The following is a 23,988-nucleotide window of genomic DNA, read 5'->3' as shown; positions in this document are numbered from 1 at the left end:
CACTGACTGAAATGAAGTGAGCTGTGGATCCAGAGCCTCAGAATAATTTACTTTATACTGCAGAAGTCAACAAATGCTTAAGGAAGCTTTCCCCTGTTTGTCCATTCATTATCGTAACAGTGCAGATGGATAGCCGGGCGTTCGCGGGGGAATAGCGGTAAAAAAAAAAAAAAACGCGTTAGAGGGATGGGTGTGTGTAAAATTACGGCATGTAGAAAATACATTCTCTGAGGAAATAAAAGAAGAGGCGAGAGAACGCAGCGACGAGGAGGGTAAAAATATTCCCTCTCTTCCAGCAGAACTAGAAGAGAGTTATGAGGAGTCTGCCAATGCAGCAAACAGCTGGCCTCATTTGCATAATACCCATCAGGCCTCTCTTTCCCTCCGGCTACTTGTCAACTCACGACCGAGACGTAACACGAATGAACACACACACACACGGCGCCGTCTTTCACCGTGTCGGCACCTGCCAATACATTTATATAGGCAGCAGGTATCTCTGATACTGTATCAAAGCTCAATGAAAGTCTTTTAACGTTTTCATTTATTAGAGCCCACTAATTGCCTCTGCAGAGGGAGAGACAGAGGGAGATGAAGTGATTTAGCTTTTACGCTGATAATAAAATGATCATAAAACGGCCTTCTAGAAAACAAAGAATACAGACCGAGGAATCAGACTGCTGCTGCGTGACTGCGGTGAGACAGAGAAGAGGGCGCTGAGGGAGAAATACACCGTAGCCAAAAGGCATGAAAGGGGAAGGCCTCCCATCAGAAGGTGCTGCCGGGGTGTCATCACAGCAATAGCTGCCCGGCAATAAGAGAGATCACACAGCGAGGGGGGGGGGTCAGGTTTCTGGATTTTAACAGCGAAGCTTCAGTTTAAACGTCCAAAGGACATTGCTACGTCTCCTTTTACATTTCACAGATTGCTTTCTCCTAAGAGTGCGCGCACACACACACACACACACACACACACACACAGAGACAGACAGAGTGGTGGTTTAATGATTGCGGCTGCCACAGAGCGGTTAGTTATTTAGCGATGCTGTTTAGAACAGAACATGATTGGAGACGAGCCGTTTGCCCCGAGGATTAACATTACAGCTCTTTTGGCCGGATTAGCTGCAATGATCAGCATTGATCTCTGCCGTCACTTTAAGAGGCCGACGGTGCGTATCATCGGCCCTCAAGAGTGCCATCGTCTCCGTCTCCTCAGTGAATCCCCTCCTTCACACCTCCTGAATCACACACTTTTTTTTCAAAAGCCTGGCCGGCTGTTATTTAAAATGTTCCGGCCGCGAACCCGAGGTCGTACGGTTCCAAGTCGGGGCAGGGCCGAGCGCTCGGCGCCCGCTGACCGCGCGGTGGGGGGGGGGGGGGGGGGGGTCGCTGCGGTCAATCCCCGGCTCTTCTGCTGCAGCCTCCACGCAGTCTGCCGGAGTGGGTTGGGGGCCTTTTAAGCGGCAGCAGCAGCATGTAGCCGGTGTCCCGGGTTCACGCTGTCAAGGATTTAATTCATAGTTTAAATCCGGAGTCGTCTGTGACATTTGAATAAAAGAATTATGAGCACTGGTGGAAGAAGTATTCAGATCCTTTTTAAAGTAAAAGGCATCAATTATAATTTAAAATTACATTTAAACTCTAACTTAATTAAACCAAATGCACTTAAAACAGTGAAAGTATCTCCTTTTAGAGTATAATAAATTATGTTATGGAGTTATTGTTATTGACTTAACATATAAGCAGCTTTTTAGTGTTTTAACACTTTTTATATGCTGCCAAATAAAGTGGCTGTTTTATATTGTTCCATTGTTCCAGTAAGTCCATGTTACGAGGCTGTAGGCTGCTTCACATAACACATTACAGAAGCCGCTCTTCAGTTATATGTGACTGAAGTATTACTAATAGTAATACTCATTCATCAACGGAGGGATCATTCTTTAGGATATTTCCAAACTGAAGCTATTTGATGTTGTCCTGAACCTGCAGGCTGCACATGTTTATTTTTTTTATCTATTAATCAAATTATTATTATTTTTTTGATTAGTCAATTAATGTAATGACTTGATTATTATAACAATTCATCTATATATTCCTGATTCATTTGTAACAAGTAATTTACCCAAAATAATATAAAAATAATTTGCTTCTCTAAAAAACAAACCAAAGTAACGAGATGTTTGTATGAAAATGCTGAACCTCTAATTCAAAAGGATTCTTGTGACTCATAAATTACTTTAATTTAACATAGCAACCCTTTCCCTTAACAGGACTATCAGTACTTTTACTTCAGTACATTTACTTCAGTACTTTTACTTCAGTACTTTTACTTCAGTACTTGACTTAAAATGTTTCTGGATTGATTTCCTCACTGGAGTAATATGTATTTTTTTGTTACGGTGTGGGGCAAAGGGGAATAAGTGAAAGGATTTACAGACTGTTGCAGTCTCCCTCATACGTGGCCGTTAAAGTAAACAGAAAATATACAACAGCCGAATAACGACTATATGACGCATGGTGAAACGTTATGTTAGCGTGACAGCAGCTGTGCATAAATTACTTTTAACACGAAGAAACATTTAGAAAATCAATTGTAAGGGACCACTAACAGAACCACGTCCTGTTAAGCCTAATGCATCATGCTTTGGTCGGGACAAAACTCAAACGTTTCACCTCTCCACAACGTGCTCCTGAGATGCTTTTGCTTTCAGAACCTTGTGATTGACAGGTCGCTACCAGAGCCGTGTACCTCACCCCTCCACAGTCCAAATATGGTCACTTCCGCTCGCTGGTTGCAAAAAGTCAAGATGGCGACGGCCAAAACGGCAAACTCGAGGCTTCATAACGTCAGTCCACAAACCGATGGGTGACGTCTCGACGCTACACAGTCTATGCTTCATACATCAGAATCACACTGCTGGGATGAAGCTTCCACTTGACACAGTTTACAGAGCTCCACCTTGTTGGGCCTCTGTCTTAAACACCGCCATTCTTAAGAGGATCGTGGGTAACGTTATGCAAATCAACCTAGTTTTATAATCAATTACGTCGACGGATCCTCACCACGTTGCTGATGTGGGATTGACGATGCCGTGCTGCGCTGCTTTAATGCAATGACATTTAGTCCCCAGGAAGCTCATCCTAGTTAATACTTCTACTTCTCCACCAGTAAAATATAATGAATAACAAGGCAGCTTCATCTCGGACGATAAAAAACTCAGTCCGAAACGGCTAATAAGATATCTGACTATTCCATAACAGCTCATGTCTGGCGCTCATAAAAATATGGTAATAAAAATCTTTATTACTCTTGGCGTTACAAAACAATACACGGTGAACCCCTACTGCTCGCTCTTTAGTATTATTCATTAGGTTCTGATACAGGCCAGTGGCTGTTCCTAACTCTGTCTACGTCCCTGTGTGTGTGTGTGCGTGTGTGTGTGCGTGTGGGGTAGGGACTTTTAATAAAAAAATGCCCCGCTGGGCTCTGCGTTGCCAGTTTGCCAATCAGAGCATAGCCACAATATGCAAATCACACACACACATACACACACGGACGTAAACACACTGACACACAGGAGCAGACACACACACACACACACACACAGTGGGAGAAGGAGTGTTTTGATCTAGCAGGGCCATTACAGACATTTTAAAATCCTATGAATATAAAAAGGAGAGAGAGGGAGAAGGGTGTGAGCGAGAGGGGGAAGATGAGAGAGACGGGCGAGAGAGCATCGCAGAAAGACAGAGAGGGAGGGAGGAGAGATAGGAGAGAGGGGGAGGAAAGTGAGAGGAAACAAGGTTTTCTGTTTCGTTTTTTTTCTGTTTACGATTTAGTTCTCGGGGAGACGGAACGAGAGAATGCATCAGAGAGATTACACGGAAGATAGACGATTAAATGGCTCTCTCGGTCTTTCTCTGCCAATTTCAAATTTTTATTTTTTCCGCATTGTTTCTTTTTTTCCCAGTTCGGTGTATTGTTCCTTGATATTAGTCTGGCGGTGAGAGATGAAAGTCGGCCCAAAGCCTGAGATTTATGGAAATGCTCAGTATCGATGAACAGGCAGCGTGATTGGTTGATTGAACGAAAGGCCTCCTGCAGTCACAACAAATGCCTCGTCGTGGTGGGGCCGGCTGAAATGGACCTTAATGTTGGAGTCAACTGACAAACTCCGGCTAACAACCATGACTGATGACTGGCTTATTTGGTGGATGTGAGAAGTTATTAGACTGCAGGTACCAAATCATCAGCTTCTAGAAGAACTGTTTGAGAGGAGAGGAAAAAAGAGGGAGAGGAGAGAAGAGTATAGTAGAGGAGAGTAGGGCGGGGACAGGAGAGGAAAAAAGGAGAGGAAAGGAGTGGAGTGGAGAGGAAAAAAGAGGGGAGATGATATGAGACAAGAGGGGATGAGGAGAGGAGAGAAGAGGGGAGGAAAGGAAAGGAGAGGAGAGAGGAGAGGCAGCTAATAGGGTGATTAGGGGGGAGGAGAGCTGCTGTTGAGAAAAAAGAGCCAGTGTTGGATTATTTTCTCCTCTTAAGAGCTTACAGAGAACCAGCCGGTGTTTTACACCTCAGCTCTTAAGACCCCCAAATCCCCCGATTTAGACTTAAACTGCATAGAGAGGGAGGAGAGGAAGAAGGGAGGATGAGCGAGAGAGGAAATAAAAGGAAAGTGGGGGAGTAGGAGAGAAAGAGAGAAAGTAATAGAAGACGAGTCAAGGAGGGAGATAAAGAGAGGGGGTCAGTGTTCGTTTAGAGTATATACCGTTGAAGCACACAGGAAACAATGTGTTAGGAGTAAACAGAAGGGAGACGTATACAGGTGTCGTTTCCAGCTGATTAAGGGAAGATCCCTGCCTCTGAAAGACAAACAGTGAACGTTTGTGCGCCACGAGCTCGCTCACCTGTCACCCGGTGAGTGTTTCTGCACCGCCACGGTGTGAAATACTCTGGCTGCAGTGTAAAAACACACACAGCTCACCTGCGTGGGTGTCATGTGGTTTCATAGCTCCGTGGCTGTCGGGGCCCGGGCCGAGGGCCAACGCTGGCCCCAGCAATGGTGCTGAGATGTCTCTGCTGGGTGACTGGAGCTCATTCTGTAGCACATGTTTTATGCTGACAGCGGAGAGAATGGAGTCAAGATGTCAATGTGAGACTAAGGGTGGGCGATTTGACCTAGAATTTATATTTATATATAGATGTTTTGTGATATATATATATATATATATAAATAAATAGTTTTTTAAATGCAAAAATATTATAGATATTTTTTTTTTGCATTTAAAAATGATTTGGTCCAAATCAGGCAGCAGCCTCCGGTTCTGCTGAGTGAAGCCAACGCCTGCATTCTCTCTACTGGCCACCAGGGGACGACTCCTCTGGTTGCAAAAGAAAAGTCAGATTGTATAGAAGTCTGTGAGAAAATGACTCTACTTCTCACTTGATTTATTACCTCAGTAAACATTGTAAACATGAGTTTATGGTCTCAATCTCTTTTTAGGGGTTCTAAAACGCCGGGCTATTGTGGACGCCAGGCACAAACGTAACAAAAATCTTGCTTTTAGAACGAAAAGGCATTCGTGCGGATGTGGCCGAAAACACAAACAAGCTGCTTTGTCTTTGTCTTCTATTCAAGATTAGGCGTTCCAATGAACGTACATTGTGTCTGAAGAGGCAAAACTTGCTGCGATACTGGCGGCAAAAGTTCCACTTGTTAGCAAAATGCTAGTGGAACCCAACTAAAGAACAATTAGCATCATATAAGATGATGCGTGTATTTTGCATGCTGTCGACATGCGGAGCAGAGATCTACCATGCTGTTTCAATACAGGCCAAAACCCCCCAAACTTCATAGGTTTTGTTGTCGTTGTCTTAGAAGTGTGTATTAATCCACACAAAACGTCCCGTCAGTGTAAGAGACATTTGGTTGACGTGACGCCATTGATTTTGTGTACAAAAGGGACTCATTCAGTCCTCTGGGGATTCATGAAAGTGTGTGTGAATAAACACGCAAATGTATAGAGACACACACACACATTTGATGCCCTATTGTACTCCCGAGGACCCCCCCCCTCCCTCTCAAGAGGCACTTATTTAGTTTGTACACAGGCGTCACACTGAGAACCACACACAGACAGACCACACGCACGGCCGGCACAAACACACACAAGCACACATCTGTCAGTCATTCTCTTTTTATTCCCTAATTAAAAAAAGAGGTGTGTGTGTGTGACTATATAAAGGCCTTTTTTCTCCATTAGTACAGGTATGTGTGCTTGTGTTGCGTATATTAACAAAGGAGGGTTTTCTCCCCCGCTGAACGGAGCGTGTCTCAAAGAGACAGAGTGTGCGTCGGTGTGAGTAGGAGGTGTTGTGTTCGCTATTAATCACAGCGGAGAATCTCCCTCCCCTGTTCGGGTAATGCAGATGTCATCCAGAGCAGGAACTCCAGCGTGCCGCTACCTGGCTGCTGCCTGCTGAAGTGGCTCTGGCAGTATTGTTTGTCTTGATAGAATTTAATTGAATTTTCTTAACATTATTATAGCCTACCATACTGTACCCATACGTTGCATTGGCCGCAGTTATGCAGCGTGCTCTGGAGATCCCGGGGAAAGAAGTAAGAGTAAGAAGACCTCCGTTCAAAATCCAATTTGTTGCATTTGTAATAAAGCGAATTTACTTAAAAAAATCCAGTCGTGGTGCGTCACCTTGCTCACCAGTATGTTGTGTGGTTCACTCTGTACGTCTACATAAAGACGGTAAATTAAAAAGTCTGCTTCGCTAGTCGCTTCAAGTTCAGACATGTCTGTAACAACAAGACAGAGAGGAGAGAAAGGCTTGAATATTTTAGACTGCAGAGATTACAGCAAAAGAAAAAAAAAAGGAAAACAACAAAGACTTATTTGTTTACCTACAAAAATAATAATAAATTGTCTTTTTTTTGTCACAAAATAAAAAGGTATCGATAAGGAACCGAACCGATAAGCGATAAACTTCTAACGATACCCATCCCTAGTTGTGGGATACCATCCCTGGGTGTTATGGAAACGGATGATGAGTCAAGTTACAGATTTACATTTAATTTCTTGTATGCTAACAAATGAATTGTGAAACTCTCTGTCGTAGGATGTAACAGGTGCTGTTAGTAGTAATGGAAGAACAGCTCAGTGAGAGACAGCTGACGGAAGGACTCGCAGTCTCATTGGTTGAAACAAACACCTCCGTGTGCAGTCAAAGAGACAAAAGACAGGGAGTGTGAGAGCAGAGAATTTGTCTTTGAAAGTACAATAAAAAAAATATTTTAAAAAGCTGTCCAGCCACAGTACAGTAAGTTATCGATATAAGCTAGTTCAGATTGCTCTGGAAAAGCCAGAAGTGAAGTGGAGTCGACGGCGTCTAGAGACTTGTCTTTTTAGTATTTATTACAGTTTGATTGGCTGTCAAACATCCTTTGTTGCACCTTAATTACTGCAGGATAAATGTCACCTCCATCACTCTTATTACGGAGGTGAGCGGCACCATAATACGAACATAACTCTCAGCAATGCTTTGCTCAGTTTGAACAGAGGTCTAATCCACCAGAATAATTAATAACACCTGTGTGGGCGTGCTGGCCCTTTAACTCGACCAGAGACAGTTTAGTTATGAATCATAGAAAATAATCACAAGATAAACATGCACTGCAAATTGAATCTAATAGATACAGAGCCAGCACACAGAATATGAAACAATTAAGCTACAATGCGTTAAACATGTGCAACACACACAGCAACAAGTCACGTGACATCGCGGAGAAATGTCCACGTAGCGGCGGGACAAATGGTTCTCGAAGCCGATGGTCTCACTTGTCACAGATCGGAAGTTTCTTTACAAAAAAGAAGAGCCAGAAAAAGATGCTGTGATGGGCCGAGGGTGAGCTGGAAAGCTCTCGTCTTGGCACGCTGGATGGTGCACTAGGTGAAAAAGCAGAATTGATTCAATGGAAGGTCGGTGTTACTTGTTGTTGTTGCTGAGGAGGTGAGGTACTGTGCTTCTTTTCACATGTGACCGTGTGTGTCTTTGTTCTCTCTGCAAATCGATGTGTGGAGGCCGAGAGAAGAGAAAACATCTGTTGAAAATGCGACGGGTTGGATGCTACAAGTGTCAAAGGTGGTTTCAAAGGGAGATTATTGAAAATTTAAGCTTGTAAAATAAAGTACAAAGAAAGTAAATAAATATATTCCCTCTTAAAATAGCAACATAGCATTTTAGCTATCGGCTTATCAATTTGTGAAGGAAAGTTTCCTAATTTTCGTGGCACAGCTCCAGTAGACGGATGACTCCGGGTCCTGCTAATACAGATTGAATTGTTTAGCTTGGCTAGCCGGCTCCAGGATGTGATCCATCAGAAAACAAGGCTAATGTTTTCAGCTAAACCACTCCTGGTGCAATTATATGGTCCACTGGCATTGATCATAGCTCCTCTTCTTCAATCTATTCTCCTCTATCCCTCTCTCGCCCCCTTTAATGGCTAAGTCGGTGTTAAATGTTTGATAAATGGCTTTTGAGACCGCTTTCCCATGGATTTATTAAAATTCTATAAAAACCTTCTTTTCTGTGTGTGTTTGTGCTAGTGGAAGAAAGTGAGGGCAAAAGGTATACTATTATACTGTGTGTGTGTGTGTGTGTGTGTGTGCGTGTGTGTGTGTGTATCAAATGCTCTGGTTAGCTTCACTGTCTTTTCAGACGTGCAGCCCCTGAGATGTCGCCGTGTTAATGCTAACAAGTTAGCCGAATTAGCAAACGTATTTTCACATCCTGCAGATTCAGAGCAACACTGAAATAAATTTAAAGTAAATCTTCCATGTGACAAATGTAAGTTCAATATCAACACACTATTTAGCTTTGTTTTAGTCACTAACCCCGGAGAAATGTATATGTCCCATTAGCCGTTAGCTAGGTGTGTGATGCTCTTCACTAGCTAGCTGCTAGCTGTCTCTCTGCCATGCAGTGCTGAGCAGTAGCTTAAAGTGGGTTTATTGAAGCTTTTTGGCTGAAAACAGTTGCTGCTGCTTGAAACATAGTTTAAGTGAGAGGTAAGACTAAATTGTATATATGCTGTAAAACAGAAACTCTTCGCTAAAATAAGACTAACGGCTAACGCTTTAGCCACTAAAACCCTGCAGAGTTGGGGGGGGGACTCTCTCTTTGTGACTGTGAGTGACCCCTTTCATGTGTAGTAATTCAGTGTTAATACAAAAAAAATATTAATAAGTGAAACTTCCAAATCAAAATGTATAACATAGCTCAGTTAGACGGTTGAATGTTGAGAAAGGGAAAGAAAGAACATGAAGCCAGAATACACCAAAACATCCACACATACCACTTAGTTTGACCTTAAAAGGACCCTCTTTTAAAGTGGGGAACTACCACAGTCTAAATCGGCTGGTCCTAAGTAAAGCATCGGATACACACAACACAGACACACACACACACTCACACATCCTCACACATGCACATGCTAGTTGAAGGCCAATTAGCGCTGGGTGAAAACGACGGACTTTTTTGAAGCAATGTTTCAATGACGACATTTAATTGGATGGTAAATCAACTCCTTATCTGCCTCTCCACAGCTTGGTGTGGGGAGAATGAGATGGAGGAAGAGAGGGAGAGAAAGAGAGAGCGAGGTGGAAGAGGAAAAAGGGGGACAGAGAGGAAGAGGGGGGAGTGAGTGAGCAAAGAGACGAAGAGAGGCAGAACCGGTGTGTGTGTGTGTGTACAGTAGTATAAAGTGACCTTACCTTGCTAGAGTGGCAACTCTGAGACTCTGTAGTGGCCTCGGCTGATAGGAGGCAGTTAGTAAAGACAACAGCAGAGGACGGCAACCATGACCACTGTGATGGATGTGCATCAAGGAAACCTTCTGCTCAAAAACAGCAGCCGGGATGAGTCAACCAGTCGCCTCATTGTTGTTCTTCCGTTAAAGTAATACTTCAAAAGAGTAATGCTTTTTCACTGCAAACATTCTGACACGTCACACGGCCTAATTGTGACTCATTTAAACTACGGTGGCTTGTGTTTAGGTGTCACAGTAAGCTAGCTGGCAAGCACGCACAACACCAGGACCATTTACAAGGCTTCCATGAATGGAAATCTTTTACATCTATACACCTTTTATTACTGTGACGATGGTAACGTTCGGGCTCTGAAAAAGGCCAATTTTTTCTCACCAAAATATCAGGTTATATTTGTCAATATCGAAAAAAACATTTCACACGAACACATCACATATGGACACGTTATTTTTGAACATTTAACACATAATTAAAGCTATGAAATATCTAATATCTTTGAGCACTCTGTAATACCTACATTTGAGAAATCCTTGGTAAAAAATAATCTCTTTTTTGATTTATTTTTAAATTTAGATAACTAATCCTGGCCAATTTATCAAATCTTCAAATCTAATATTAGTCAGGGTCAACTTTTATTTGACCGAGGACAGTGTAGAGGCAGGTAGAGAGCGGTAGAGGGTCGTATGACATCCAAGAACGGGCCCACAGCTGGATTCAAAAACCTGGGACGTCGCGTAAAAAACCCCGCGGGCTAGAAAAAGCACACACAGCTGTGGGCATCATCACCACTGAGTGTGCAAAACTGCCATCAACAATGTCACGTGACGCAGCAGGACTACAGCCCCCAGCGAGAGAGACACCAAGCTAGTCTGAGAACGTAAGTCCTTCATGTCGTCAACAATGGAGTATGAGTGCAGTTCACAGGAGCTCCACAAGCCTGACTTTTTATCTGAGAGGTGGTGATGAAAGTGTGTGAAGGAGGCACATGAGTTGGTGAGACCTACTTTTTATATGTTCTCCACAATCTTTAGATTATTAGGCAGGCTGACTCATACACAAACTTGCACACATCAGTGTGCACACTGAATCCCACAAAGCAGCTGTTGAACCAACACACACACACACACCATCTCCTCTGAGGGCAGTGCTTATGATCTATCTAGCATGCTGGTAATCCCAGTGATGGCGGTCACTCCAGCTCTGTAAACAGCTGAAATATGGATGATAAAAGGAGCAGATGAAACTGAATAAACGAGGAGCCCGTGGATCAAAAAAAAAAAAAAAGTCCTTGAAGATTTTCCAAACCCTGTTGGACCTCAGTCTGAACCACGCCTCCCCCTCCAAAACTTCAATCGCGCCGACTGGATGATGGACACTTCTTATTTGACTTTGACATTTTTCTTCATGACGGCAAATCAACAGCTCTTTTTTTCTCTCTCTCTCTCTCTCTCTCTCTCTCCGGTGTCGAGGAGGGACCGCGTTAAAAGGACGCCGTTTCGGTTACTTTGTGTAATTTAGCCAGCGAAGTAAACAGCGTCCTGAGAAAAACAGTTCTAAAGTAAGAAGAGGAAGAGGAGCGGGCGAGCCGGTGGCTCTCGGAGGACAGAGAAAGAAGGTGTTTACATTGGTCTGGCTCTAGATTGGATTCTGTTTGACTTTGTCTCTGCGTAATCTTTTTTCCATTTCTTTGCTCATTATCCTCCCTCATTCTCTCTTTGCGTCTCGTCTTTTCTCTCTTTCATCTTCTCTGCCTGCCAATCTCAAACCACCTCTCTATGTTATTGTAGATATGAATAGCCTGTATGTCTTTAGGGATGTTTTTATTAATTCATATTTTGTCATCCCACATGCTTTCACTGAGCCATTCATCTCACACATTTACATGGAGAGGAGCCTGTTTCTTCACTCTCAGACACATTACTATAATTACCTCTTAATGATTTTTAATTCCAGTACAAAAGAAAGAAACCCCTCTGGTGGATTGGAACCATGAAAAAGACAGCGTTCTGTAAAAGGGAGTCCTGTGAGCGGGTTCACATTAACACATGTTTGTGATGCAGTTTTTATAGGCGGCTGCGTGTGGAGTGTGAACCGGCTCCTCGCTAATGTGACAAATGGATGTAATAAGCACTCATTCGGCCAATCAGAACGGAGCATCGGGCCATAATTTGTTCCATATGTGGGACATGTTACAACTTTTCCAGACAATAATCACTATTCAACCCTCTGTATGTACACAGGCGCTTCTTAATATTTGATAAAGTGATTACAAAGCCAATGGTCAACCAGTCAGAGTGCTGTCTACGTTTCACTGTAGACCTTCACTTTCATTTCAATTCAAGGTCTCAAAGCTCAGCGATGAATTAAACATATTTCTGAGGATTAGAGATGTATGAAATATGTATTATAGTTTCATGTAAGCCCACTACAGTGTAGTCTTATGTAAAGCAGACCAAAAGTCAAACATTCCTGTGTGCACACATAACAGGGGTCTTTCTCTTCACTATCTACGGTCCATTATTTATACGGATGGAACAGTACACATACATAAACACGTTTGATTGGATGGATTATACACAAATATTTACAGGTTTTCATTTAACAGTCACACACTCACCTGGGATTGGATTTTATAGCTGCATGTTTACCTTGGATGCTGTAACCTACTATCAAAAATTACATAAAGATATATAAATAACACAAATATGTACACCGTACAACTATCATATGAAGGTACAAACACACTTAGAATCTACACAAGGTTTTTTATACTAGACACAGTCACGACAATTTAAAGCTGAAGTTAGTTTAGTTTGGTTCCAAAGCCACAATGGACCAACGGATCTATATTGTGATCAATACAAATGGCAGAAATGTAATGCAATCTGATTTGGTAACCGAATAAAAAAAGTAATTTGTAGAACTGTGCTTCTTTGCTACCCCCCCCCCCTTATATCCACACTGTACGTGATATGATTTAATCTAACTACATTCTCAGCGGGTATTGATACTCCAGTGTCCACATTGAGATCAGATCACTCTCTCCAGATCAAACAACGGAACGTCGTATATTTCCTCCCCTGTCGTTGCTGTACGCTGTGTTCAGTGTGGTCGCAGCGAGGTGTAAAAGGGAGTTATGAGGTAACGCAACAACAGCACGGTACCAACCTCAATGCTGTTTCTTTGAGCTCTTTGTGACACCAGACAACAAAGATATGCACCTACATTTGATTTCAATAAGTGAGTATTGCTGATGATGCAGAATGACGTCCAACAGTCCTCATGACTTCATGTGCACAGCTCTCTGTCAGTTTGAACACTAACAGATGTTTCTTTTTATGTAGTCCTATTCCTGTGTCACATGTCCTTGTTAGTTTGTATCCTATTTAGTCAACCTCATCCTGTTTTAGTTGGTGTCTGGTCATTTTAGTCATGTGATGAAAGCTGTTGAGATTTCAGTCTTTTTTGTTTTGGTCATCAGATTATATTGAACATTTCAGTAAATCTAGTTTAGCCAATATATCACCTCGTTTCTCATCCAAAGCCCTGTTGTTGTCATTGATAACTTTAACTTAAGCAAGTTACTGCAGAGTCCTCCTGACTTGTGGGTAAAACAGTAAATGGAGTTGTACCTGTATAGCGCTTTTTTCTTCCTCTTCCGACCACTCAAAGCGCTTTAACTCTATGCCACCTGCCCATCAGGACTCTAACTAATCCTTCACACACCGCAGGAACAGCCTGCGGGAGCAATTTGGGGTTAACTGTCTTCACTAGACTAGCGAATCCGGGATCACGTTTTAGTAGAATGTCCAATATCTCTGCCGATCTTTGCTCGCAATCTAACATTATTTATGTATATTATTTGGATGACACGCAGTTATAAGAGCAAGCTTAACCACCATGCAAAGTTATCAATACAGTGTGTGTGTGTCTGTGCCAGTGCCAGCCAATCAGTAGAAAAATTTAAATAAGAAAAACATTTTGCATTTGATTAATAATTTCTGTCGTTATTGAGGCAAAAATGCCAAATATTCTCTCGTCCCAGATTCTCCATTGTTTTCATCAGGATTTTCTTCCGATGTTCGCGGGCAGAACAATCGATTAATTAAGAAAGCAATCAGCGTGTTAATCAATAATGGAAGTGGGTTAGTTTTAGCAGCGCTGTGTGTGACAGTGTACCTGTCCATGACTGAGTGTGTCTGCCTTTAGGTTGGTGTGTGTGTGCGTGCGTTCATGTGTGTAGACGTCTATCTATCTGAGCAGCAATTTCAGAGAGAAAGGATTTCTGCCTCAGTAATTGCCTCGGCTATATCCCCCCCCCCCTTCCTCTTTCTCTGTCTCATTTTCCTTTGGTATCTATTTTCTCTCTGAATTCTGTCCTCTCTCCTCCTGCAGACTTTCTCTCCGGCTCTCACTCATCTTTCTTTTTTTTAAATTTCATATTCCCTTCATCTCTTAGTCCTTGACATTAACCGTGATCTCACAGTTAGACACACTAACGCACACATACACACACACACACACACACACGTAGTCACGTGTCTATTAAAAGCCATTAAAGACGGTTTGTATTCACCGAGCTCGGAGTGGACTTCTATCTGTGGAAAAGTGGTGTGACGTTTTTTATAATGCTCACAGTGTGCCGTCTGGTTCAGAGGTCCGTACTGCAAACAGGAGTCAAACACCAAAGCCTGGTTGTATCTTCGCTGTGCTCCAGTGAACTAAGAACAGCCGTGATGGACAGCGACGGTTATAGTGAGGCGGGAAGAGACAGATGTATGGACGGAAATAGACCGACTCAGCGAGCCTGAAAACACAAAAAGAGACATGAGTGGGAAATCATATTTAAATGTTCTTTAATTTTTACGTCCATCAAATACGGCGAGAACACTCTTTTTGGTTAGACCGCCGACAAATAGTTTGTAGTATTTGTAACAATCAAAAACGTAGTGGTCGAGTTTCAACAATTCAACTGTTTTCCTTTGTAGATGTTCAACAGATTATCTTGAACAACTCACTCAACCTGAATAGTTCAAATTCAACAAAATGATTCAGAGAGTATGTATGTATGTTCATGAGTTGTCACATATACTCTACAGATAATCTGTTAAACATTGAAAGAGAGCAGAATAGCGCTGAAGTTTTATTAACATAATAAAGAATAATTGTTTTAAAGGTGCAATGTAATGGCTAGTTTTGTTCTCCAAAACACTAGCTTAGTTTTAGCAAGGCCGTAGTAGAGAAAACAGCCACATCAAAACCATATATTGATGCTATTTGGAATATTTTTTGGTTTGTTAATGTCGTCATTAGTTGCACTAAAGACAGGTTTCACTAAATATCCAACATTAGGTGTTACTTAACTGTCCAAAAGAAACGTTGCAAATTCTGCGTCAAACCTCACCTCTTTACTCGCCCAGAGCCGTCTCCAGCGGTGGAAAGTCTCGCCATCGTTAGCTCTTGTTTTTTCTTCTTTTCCTGTCGCGTCTTTTCTTTGCCTCTGAACGTTGTTTCTCACCGGGAGCGAGTGGTTGGGTTGGCGATAAAGGGCACTTGCCAAGAGCTTCGGCCATCTTTGTGTTTACTGGGCCGCTAGCCGTGGGTTGTAGCTTCAACGTGATTGAGCACCTTTTTTTACCTTTTTGGTCGAAAGCAGCCCAAAAGATTTCTCTGGAAAGCACACGTCTTCGTCCTCCCACTGCGGTTTCCTGTTGACTCACGCTCTCATTAATACAATGTTGATGTAGAGAGTAATGAGCCTGTGTGGAGGCACGGCTCATGTCTAGGAAACAGATGGAAGTTTTGTTGTTGAGCTCAAGCAGTTTAGACTCTGTTACCACACACACACAGCTAGAATCACTTTTATTGCTTTGTTATGTTAACAGTCAGTGATTTAAGGCTGGAGATGATGTCATCCTCCTCATCATGGTTAATAAACTGTTCCTGTGCTCATGTTGGTGCTATTAATAATGGTGTGCGACCGAGGTCACGGTGCTGTAATCATGTCCGACATGAGTCTCTCTGCCGTCCTCCCAGCTGTTCCTCAGTCCCGCTCCTCTTCTTTAATGAGCCTGTTTGTTGCATTGATCTAAAGCCCAGCCAGTTGCTTTGTTTTGCTTTCAATTACTTTTTTTGGAAGCGATAATTTGGCAATGGACTCGTGCTCATGTTTGTCGTAGGTTTTTAGGTCTCAGAGTCATGTGTTTCCCAGCAGCGGCAGTAACTTTTGGTTTGTTTGGACTAAATAGAAGAAACAACTCGTAAAACTGTAGTTTGCATTAGATGCGAATAAGCCCTTTGGCTGAGCCGACACAGCAAAGACTTCCAGCTGCAGAAAAACAGTTTTAATTTGTTATTATTTGACCACCTAACTTTCATTGTTTGGCATTGATATTTTATGTTTGGGCCCACCTTTCACGAGCATTCTAACACTGTGTTGTTGGCATCTGGTGTCACTTCAGTCTTCAGACCGCATCGCTCCTGTTCAATAGCGAAGGCTTTGTTGACACGTGTTAACACGGGATTAGCACTGAACTGTACATTCAGGCAGAGTAGTTGCATATGTTAAAGCTCAAGCAGCCTCCTTCTTCTTCTTCTTCTTCTCCCCTGAAATAAAACTCAAGTCGGTCCCATGAATCGTGGGGCTGAAATGGTCCCCGTGGTTAACACGACTCAGGCCAAACCGCAGGCACTTTAGGGCTTTTTTTATATATTTTTTATTTGAAAACTGAAATATCTCAGCTTTCTAAATGTCCCTCTATTACTTTACTCTGCCCACATATACAAACCAGTGTTTATAAATCACAGTGAGGAGGATAAATATAATTCTACTGTATTTCATCGTGTATTGGGCTGTAGTAAACCCAATTCTACTGAGGTGGATAGAGTTTGGAGTGTGGTTTTTATTTAAAAAAAGAAAATTCTTAAAAGCATATGAGCATAATTGTAAGGAAAGGATTCAATGGTGTGTTTATGTGCTCTAAGATGCGTTCGCTAGCCTGCCCTGCTAACTAGCTCGCTGCGTAGCCTGCAGATGTAACCAGCAGTTGTAGCCAGTTCTCAATATTCAAGGCCAAGGAGCACCTTATGAACTAACTAGGTTACATTAGTTTAGTTTAGTTTAGTTTAGTTTAGTCCCCTTAACAATAACACCCCTCCGTGGTAAAAACCAAGCCTGGAAGCTAACCGAGTTAGCGGCAGTGTCCTGTTCTTTGCGTTGACACTCCAGCAACATTAGTCGGGATAACGCTGCGTTGGCCGAACACATAGCAGTCACATACAGCGAAACAACAGGCACAGTGGAGCGTTAAGGCCTGGTCGACAATACGGCAGTCAAAACAGGACTAGTCTCATACGGGCGGGAAAAGTACGCAAGATACGCTAAGCTACGCTACCGCGCTCTGAATATCTGTCTGGCTGCAAAGCTTAGCAACACGTCTTGGCGAACTATGAAGTATTTGCATCATACGCTCTGGGACAACATTTTATCTGTCACTTGCTGCTGAAAGTACAGAGCACAATGAATTTATATTTTAATATATAGCGTGACACAAACTGAGCTTTAGTGTCACGTTTGAAGGCTCCAAATGGTTCTTCCAGGTGTTAGTTAACAGAACGTTTTCCCGCCATACCTCCCCTATGCCTATCGCTAATCCAGCACCCCCCCCACCACTTGTAACTACAACTAGGCAGAGAAAATAGTCAATCACGACTGTGGTGTGGATGAATGTGCTGTACTCTTTCACTGCTTCTAACTCTCTGCTCTACATGTAATGTCATGGTGCTATAAGTAGTGTTGACGTCAGTCTCTCTCTCTCTCTTTGTTTTCTCCAGGTCAGCCTACCAAATGACTCCAGCTGTGTTGAGGAGATTTTGCGGGTATGTTGGTCGGGCACACACACACACACACACACACACACACACAGACGGGGTAATTGCACTGATTATCAGCTGTTTTCTGTTTGCTCACAAAGACCTTCGTCTCCCTCCAGAGAGTCTGATTTTAGGAGGAAAGGACAGCGGAGGGAAAAGAAAGGGATCTGTTGGCTCAGGTCAATGATTATACAAGTTTCTTTTGGTTTTTTTTGCAGGATGACTTCATGCAGGAGTCTTTTTTTCCACACTTTTCTCCTCTGCCCCCCTTTCATCTCCCTTTCTCTCTGTTTCTCTCTCTTTTCCTATCTGCATGTCATCAAAAGCAACACATTTCCTTCCACAAGAAGGAGCTGTGTTGTTGCTGTGTTCCTTCAGGGCGATGTCAAAACAGAGATGTTTTCCCCCACAAACCTCTTAAAGACCTTCTCTGACTGCTTCATGTCAACTTATCTCTTTCTCTCCTCTCCGTATTAGTCTCCATCTCCTTTTATCACATCCCTCACTCTCTCCCTCCCTCACCCGTCACGTCTGTCTTCCCCTCTTCTTCATCTCTCATGCTCTCTCATTCAGCGCTCTCTCTCTCTCCCTTTCACAAATCAATATGCTGGCCAACAGGCTGTGTGACAGATACTGCTCTGTGAGCCGCATGAAAAGCCTTTGTCAATAATATCGGTGCGCCATTGAATTCATGGTGTGAGTTTTTTTTTGCCGTGTCAAGTGGAGAGATCGGGGGAGTTCAGAATGTGAGGTGAGGTGAATCGGAGCGGAGGCCTGCGGTCTTTTTCTTTTTTTCTTTTTTCTCCCTACAAGTGGGTTGTCACAGAAACATTGTTGTTTTGGAGGTTTTCACAATTCAAGGTAACAGTGCGTGTCAGAGATATTGTGTACAGAAGGAAAGCTGCTTAAACGGACTTCAAGCCTTTGAAAGACTTCCTGCGGCGTTTGGACCAACTTATGACAGGATAGAGGAAATCATTTCTCCGTCTCCCATAGATGAATTCACCCCTGCTTATATTTTAGCATATGGTATGGTGACTGTACACAAGTAGCATCATCAACTTATCTTCTTCTCCTACCTCTATCTCATGTATACTAGTGGTGCAACACATCATAAAACTCAAGGTTCGGATCAGCACAAAAGAATAAAGGGAGCAAATATAACTTTTAGTGCTGCCGATACTAATGCCGATCATTGATCCATATTGACAGATACAGATCCCTTTGTTGTTTGATTGTAGCAGCTGGTCTACAAGGATTTTTATTTATTTTTGCACCTGTCCCAAAAATCATTTCATCCGCACTGAAGTCTGTAAACCATCAACAATTCTAAATGTTATCCTTTTACTTTGTTATAGTCATGTATAGTGGGTTATTTTCTTCATAAAAACACACAATTCATTTGATAAGCAAATAAAAGATGTGTTTTTATTGATTCAAATAAATCTCCATTAGTAGTTTTAATGATGTCTTTATTAGAGCTTGTGTAATCAGCTCATAGTTCATCTCTAATATCTGTTTATGTGAAAACATCTCCTCCAAACAGCTGGAATTATTCAAGTGTCCACCAACACCACATAAATTGACGGACTGGCTTGGGGTCAGTTTAACGCTTGTCTACACTGGTTCATCTGCATCCACACACTGCGTATGCCTCCGTGCCAGAGACAGCCGGAGCTGGAGGTGTTATGTTACGGAGTTGTTACGGAGTCTCGATATCTCAGGAACGCCTGGAGGAAATTTCTTCAATTTTTAGCACAAACGTCCGGCAGCACTGCAGGGTTGAACGGATTAGTATTTTGAAGGTCAAAGGTCGCTGTGACCTCACAAACCACGTTTCTAGCCGTAACTCAAGAATTCACATGCTAGTTATGACAATATTCGCACAAATGTCAGTGATAACACTTTAGACAGGTATGGATGTAAACTACAACATGACATCTTTTTATTGTATTCTTTTGAACATTGATAAGTTGCGTTTTGGTTGCTTCACGTCTCTGTCTAGTTCCACAGAGAGCTGGAAGCCTTTCAGGTCACATTTTAGTCTCTGTGGCCTCGTTTTTCACTGCAATTCTCGCACCTCTAAGGAAACAGCCCCATCATGGCTAGAAGTAGAACTCAAACATGTCTTTGGTGCAGTATTAGACTCTTATAATGCCATGAATCATAAAAACACAAGTTGAATTTCTTTGATCTGCTTCAAACTTCTCCTCTCTGCTCTGCTCTGTGTTCAGCAGCCTGCAGTTTAGTCAAAGCTGTCACGTGACTGCTGGTCTCAGGCCAGTCAGTCTGGGCTTTAATGTTGTTTACAGGAAACACGTAGAATAAAGTGTTTTTGATGAAATATCAAAATGTCATGCTTTGACTTGGTTGCTTTTTCTGACGGAGGCGTGAGTCACACAAAGACCTTTGGGAGGAGGAAAATTATGTGTTTTTTTTTTGTTTTTTGGCTTCAATGAACGATATATTTCTGTTATTTTCCAACAGATGAAAAGCATTATTGAATATGACTTTCAAGGCTGTTGTCAGTAGCCATTAATATACATTCACAAGTGAATGTCATGTTCAGACACGAGGGCTGCTTGGGCGAAAAAATAGGTCGGTAGTGTGAAGACAGCAGAGAGAGAGAACATCTGCTCACACACCCGGCGGACTCTGGGGGTGAATGTACAGCGTGCATTAAGGTGTAATAGATGGATGACGGATAAGCAGATAATAGCTGGGAAACCATGGTGACATGTGGGTCACACACAATGGCAGTAGTAACACATTCATAAACACACACACATTGAGATACACACACACCGTCAGGAGTGCGTTCAGGAGGAACTCTTCTAGGAGGCACACGATGATGTCAGAGAAGAGTTGCCTGGCAACGCACCGTGTGTCATCAGGACCGAGTGTGTTGGGGGAAAAAAACACACACATGCACATTGACTCATACACGAAAACATCTGAGTCATCTGAGGAACATGAGTCATCGGGGGGGGGGTCAGACGCACGTTGGGAGGTTGTGATGTCGGTGACCTTTGGAGCACTCTGACCCAGTGAGCCGCTGCACGGCAGTCGTCTGTACAGACGCGTGAAGCAGAACGCATCAACAGGTGGGACTCTGATGTCCTGAAAAAGGCCGCAGAGGCAAACAAGAGTGTGCAAACAGTATGAATGAATTAGCAGGCTTTGCTTCGGGAGCACATTTCCCCAAAGCATCGTTTGTGAGAAAGAAAGAAGCAGCCACGCTCGTGCGCTCGTGCCTTATCTTGTTAACTAATTGAAGCTTCTACACATTGAGACTCGGAATTGAACGGAGAAGACCGTGCGATTAGAATAATTGAAACGGGATCCTGCTGCTGTGGCTCTTAGCTGTAATGCAACCAACTGGAGTCAGCTTCTTTTTTTTTTTGGGTTAATTCGACAACTCTGCAAGTCAGCTCGCTCTCAGCACGCTGATTCCCCGCCCCCGCCCCCCGTGTGCCACCGACTCCCCACGCTCCCTCCTCACTGTGTACCATATGTTCTATTAAAGTCTGATGGGGGGGGCGCGCGGCCTCGATGGAACGCTGACTCTGCTGCGCCAAGCGGGTCCCTGTGCTCAAATTTGCTCAACTTCAGTCATCCTTGTTATTCACCGGGTGCTTTCCACATTCAGTTTTGGACTTGTGCCAGAAAATGCTTAATTATCATAAACGGTGTGTAGTAAATAACGTGGTACAAATGTGTGTGTGTGTGTGTGTGTGTGTGTGTGTGTGTGTGTGTTTGTGTGTTGTAGGAGATGACCCATTCCTGGCCTCCTCCCCTCACAGCCATACACACGCCTGGGAAGGCCGATCAGACCAAGTTCCCCATCCCGAGCAAGGTTAGTGCGAGCTCTCTCACCTCTCATTCAGGCTCAATGGTGCAAATTGATTTTGGAATACAAGCCTGGTAATGTATGCTTTCCTAAGTGTTGGTGTCATCTGCTGCGACTGCATCCTTTTGCTTTGTTTGTCAGTGAGTTCGAAAAACAACAGACGCAAAAGTGGTGAAGAAGCTCCACTTAAACTCCCACGCTCATCGGCGGCTCGCCGTTAAACTAACTGTCTGTCTGTCACAGAGAACGCTCGGTCTGCTAATTAGATCCGATTCATAAATTCACCGCGGTGGCGATCGCTGCGATGGAATCCGATTACTGTTGCCTCATCCTGCGCGGCGGCGCAAGTGACAGCCGATGAAATTGCGACGTTAATGAAGTACTGCGTGTCTGATTCAGCTCCTGGCTGCGTGTCCAGAGTGGACGCGCTCTACAAGAGGGACGCTTCTCCTCTGCAGAAGTCTGAACGCTGCAGATGTTCATGTGTGCACATCAGACGTTTCAAACAAGGCACTCTTTATTAATTATTAAATATGAATCTAATGATTTATAGTCGGTTGTAAGCCATTAATAAGGACACGCTTTGGGTTGCCACACTTGATTTGTCTTTAATGATCAGCCGGTGCTGTAGACTGCTCCAAAGTCCATTCATTAATAAATTAAACATATTAACATTTAACTATTTATAAACATTTTTGCAATTGTGTATGCCTACAATTTACAAATGACACGCTGACTTTGGCTGTGAGATCACTGGAAAGTAAGAAACTTGTGTCTCTTATTATTAGTGACTTGTTAGTATTACACGTGTCAATGACCCTGTTAATATCTTAAACTCACCAGCCAGACCGATTATGCACAACCTGGTAACCCAAAGGTTTTTTACATTTAGTGCTTATAACAACAGATCTACAAAGCATAAGTACATGATTATTAACCAGGCATTAATAAAGCATTCATTACACATAGCAACACATTATAAAGGTTGTTATTGTTATTTAAAAGCTTTAAAAAATAATTTGTATCAGACAGCAGGTCTCAGCTGTGCTCTAGTCCCGGTTTTCCTCCTCTCTTCCCCTTTTCTTCTCTCTGACAAAAGAAAACTTTGGGGGGAAGATGATGGCGACCTACGTTAGATAAATTGTCCAGATCGTGCTCACATGCTGTAAACACCTCACTGGCATCCGATCCCAACGCGGAGCCAGGCCACCTCGGCATGTGGTCTGGCTGATCGGGTCCGAGCGAGATCGGATCTCGGAGCGAACACACCCGACAGTTAGTGCGTCCCAACATGACAAAAGTAGCATTGAAAAGAGGAGTGTAACCAGTGACTGTTCACAGGGATCTTTAGTGAGCTAACTGCTAACATGTTAACCGGAACGTGCTAATGCTAGTTAGTCACAATAGCTTCCCCACGAGGGAAAAAGAATGACGAGCTCGTCAGCTCGGGTGCTAACGGGATAAGCTCACACGTTATTCAAAAAAAACAGCAGCAGTTTAATCAGTTTTAATTAAAGTGGATGGTGAAACACAGCTAATAAGCTACAACCGCATCCTCCATGTGGTTTCTTGTTGCTGTTTCCTGAGAAAAAAACAACCCTGATGGCATGCAACAGATGATTTACTGGTCATGAAAAACAGAAAAATAAGTGTTCTCAATTTAAACGGTGATAACAACTGAGCCCAAACACTCAAAGAACAAGAACGTCGCTTCAACCACACCGTTTGTTTGACGGGTGATGTTTGAGACGGGAAGTGCCGAAACACGACAACGGTAATCAACAAAGACGGAGGCAGAATGAAAGCCGGGACTAAAGAACTGCCACTTCAGACGATAGTCGTTCCTCCTGCTCCGCACGAAGAACGCTTTACGGCGCCTCGTAGCGTAAATAGTGGGAGTATATGTCACATTAACAAAACAACATAAACGTTATGGTCAACATTTATCTCGGAAACGGCGTCAATGTTCTGACTGAAACAGCAGGTGTTTTCCCGCCGCTGAATGCTGTCATGAATCATTCTTTCAATATGCAAAACGTCACGCCGGTGGTTGTCGTCAAGAGGAACGGCGACGTCAACACGGCGGCGGTAAATCGGAGCCCGCTAGTTAATGAATTAGGAAAAAGACTTCTCAGCCCCCCCCGTTAGCGTCACGCTAACCCTGCCAGAGAGGATTCTGGGAGCGAGGCGGAGCACCGACGCAGGGAGACGAGAGGATCTGAATCCTGTGTAATGGCACCGTTGTACTGCTGTGAAATCAATAATGACATCTGTTGGTTTATTCATTCAACTCATCGCCCTCTGGCTCCTCTCTCTCTCTCTCTCTCTCTCTCTCTCTCTCTAGGAGTCACAGCATGTGACCTCAGGCTACAACACCCAGAGTAAGTTTTCCCAGCATCCACACACACACACACACAGACACACTCTGG

The 23,988-nt window shown here is 43.2% G+C and overlaps 1 protein-coding gene across 1 annotated transcript in view; it reads left to right on the top strand.

Moving 5' to 3' along the window:
- The window catches only part of aff2 (AF4/FMR2 family, member 2), a 136,652-nt gene that overhangs the window by 52,468 nt on the left and 60,196 nt on the right, over positions 1-23,988 (top strand). The window contains exons 5-7 of the mRNA XM_076103917.1: positions 17,671-17,715; positions 21,479-21,565; positions 23,904-23,940. Coding sequence (XP_075960032.1) covers positions 17,671-17,715; positions 21,479-21,565; positions 23,904-23,940 — 169 coding nt within the window. The remainder of the gene's footprint in view (positions 1-17,670; positions 17,716-21,478; positions 21,566-23,903; positions 23,941-23,988) is intronic.

Source organism: Anarhichas minor, unplaced genomic scaffold, assembly GCF_050575085.1.
Source record: "Anarhichas minor isolate MPS153535 unplaced genomic scaffold, ASM5057508v1 ptg000028l, whole genome shotgun sequence".
NCBI classification, from domain to species: Eukaryota; Metazoa; Chordata; class Actinopteri; order Perciformes; family Anarhichadidae; genus Anarhichas; species Anarhichas minor.
The sequence above is the reverse complement of the archived record's forward strand: the minus strand, read 5'-3'. Positions and strand labels throughout refer to the sequence as shown.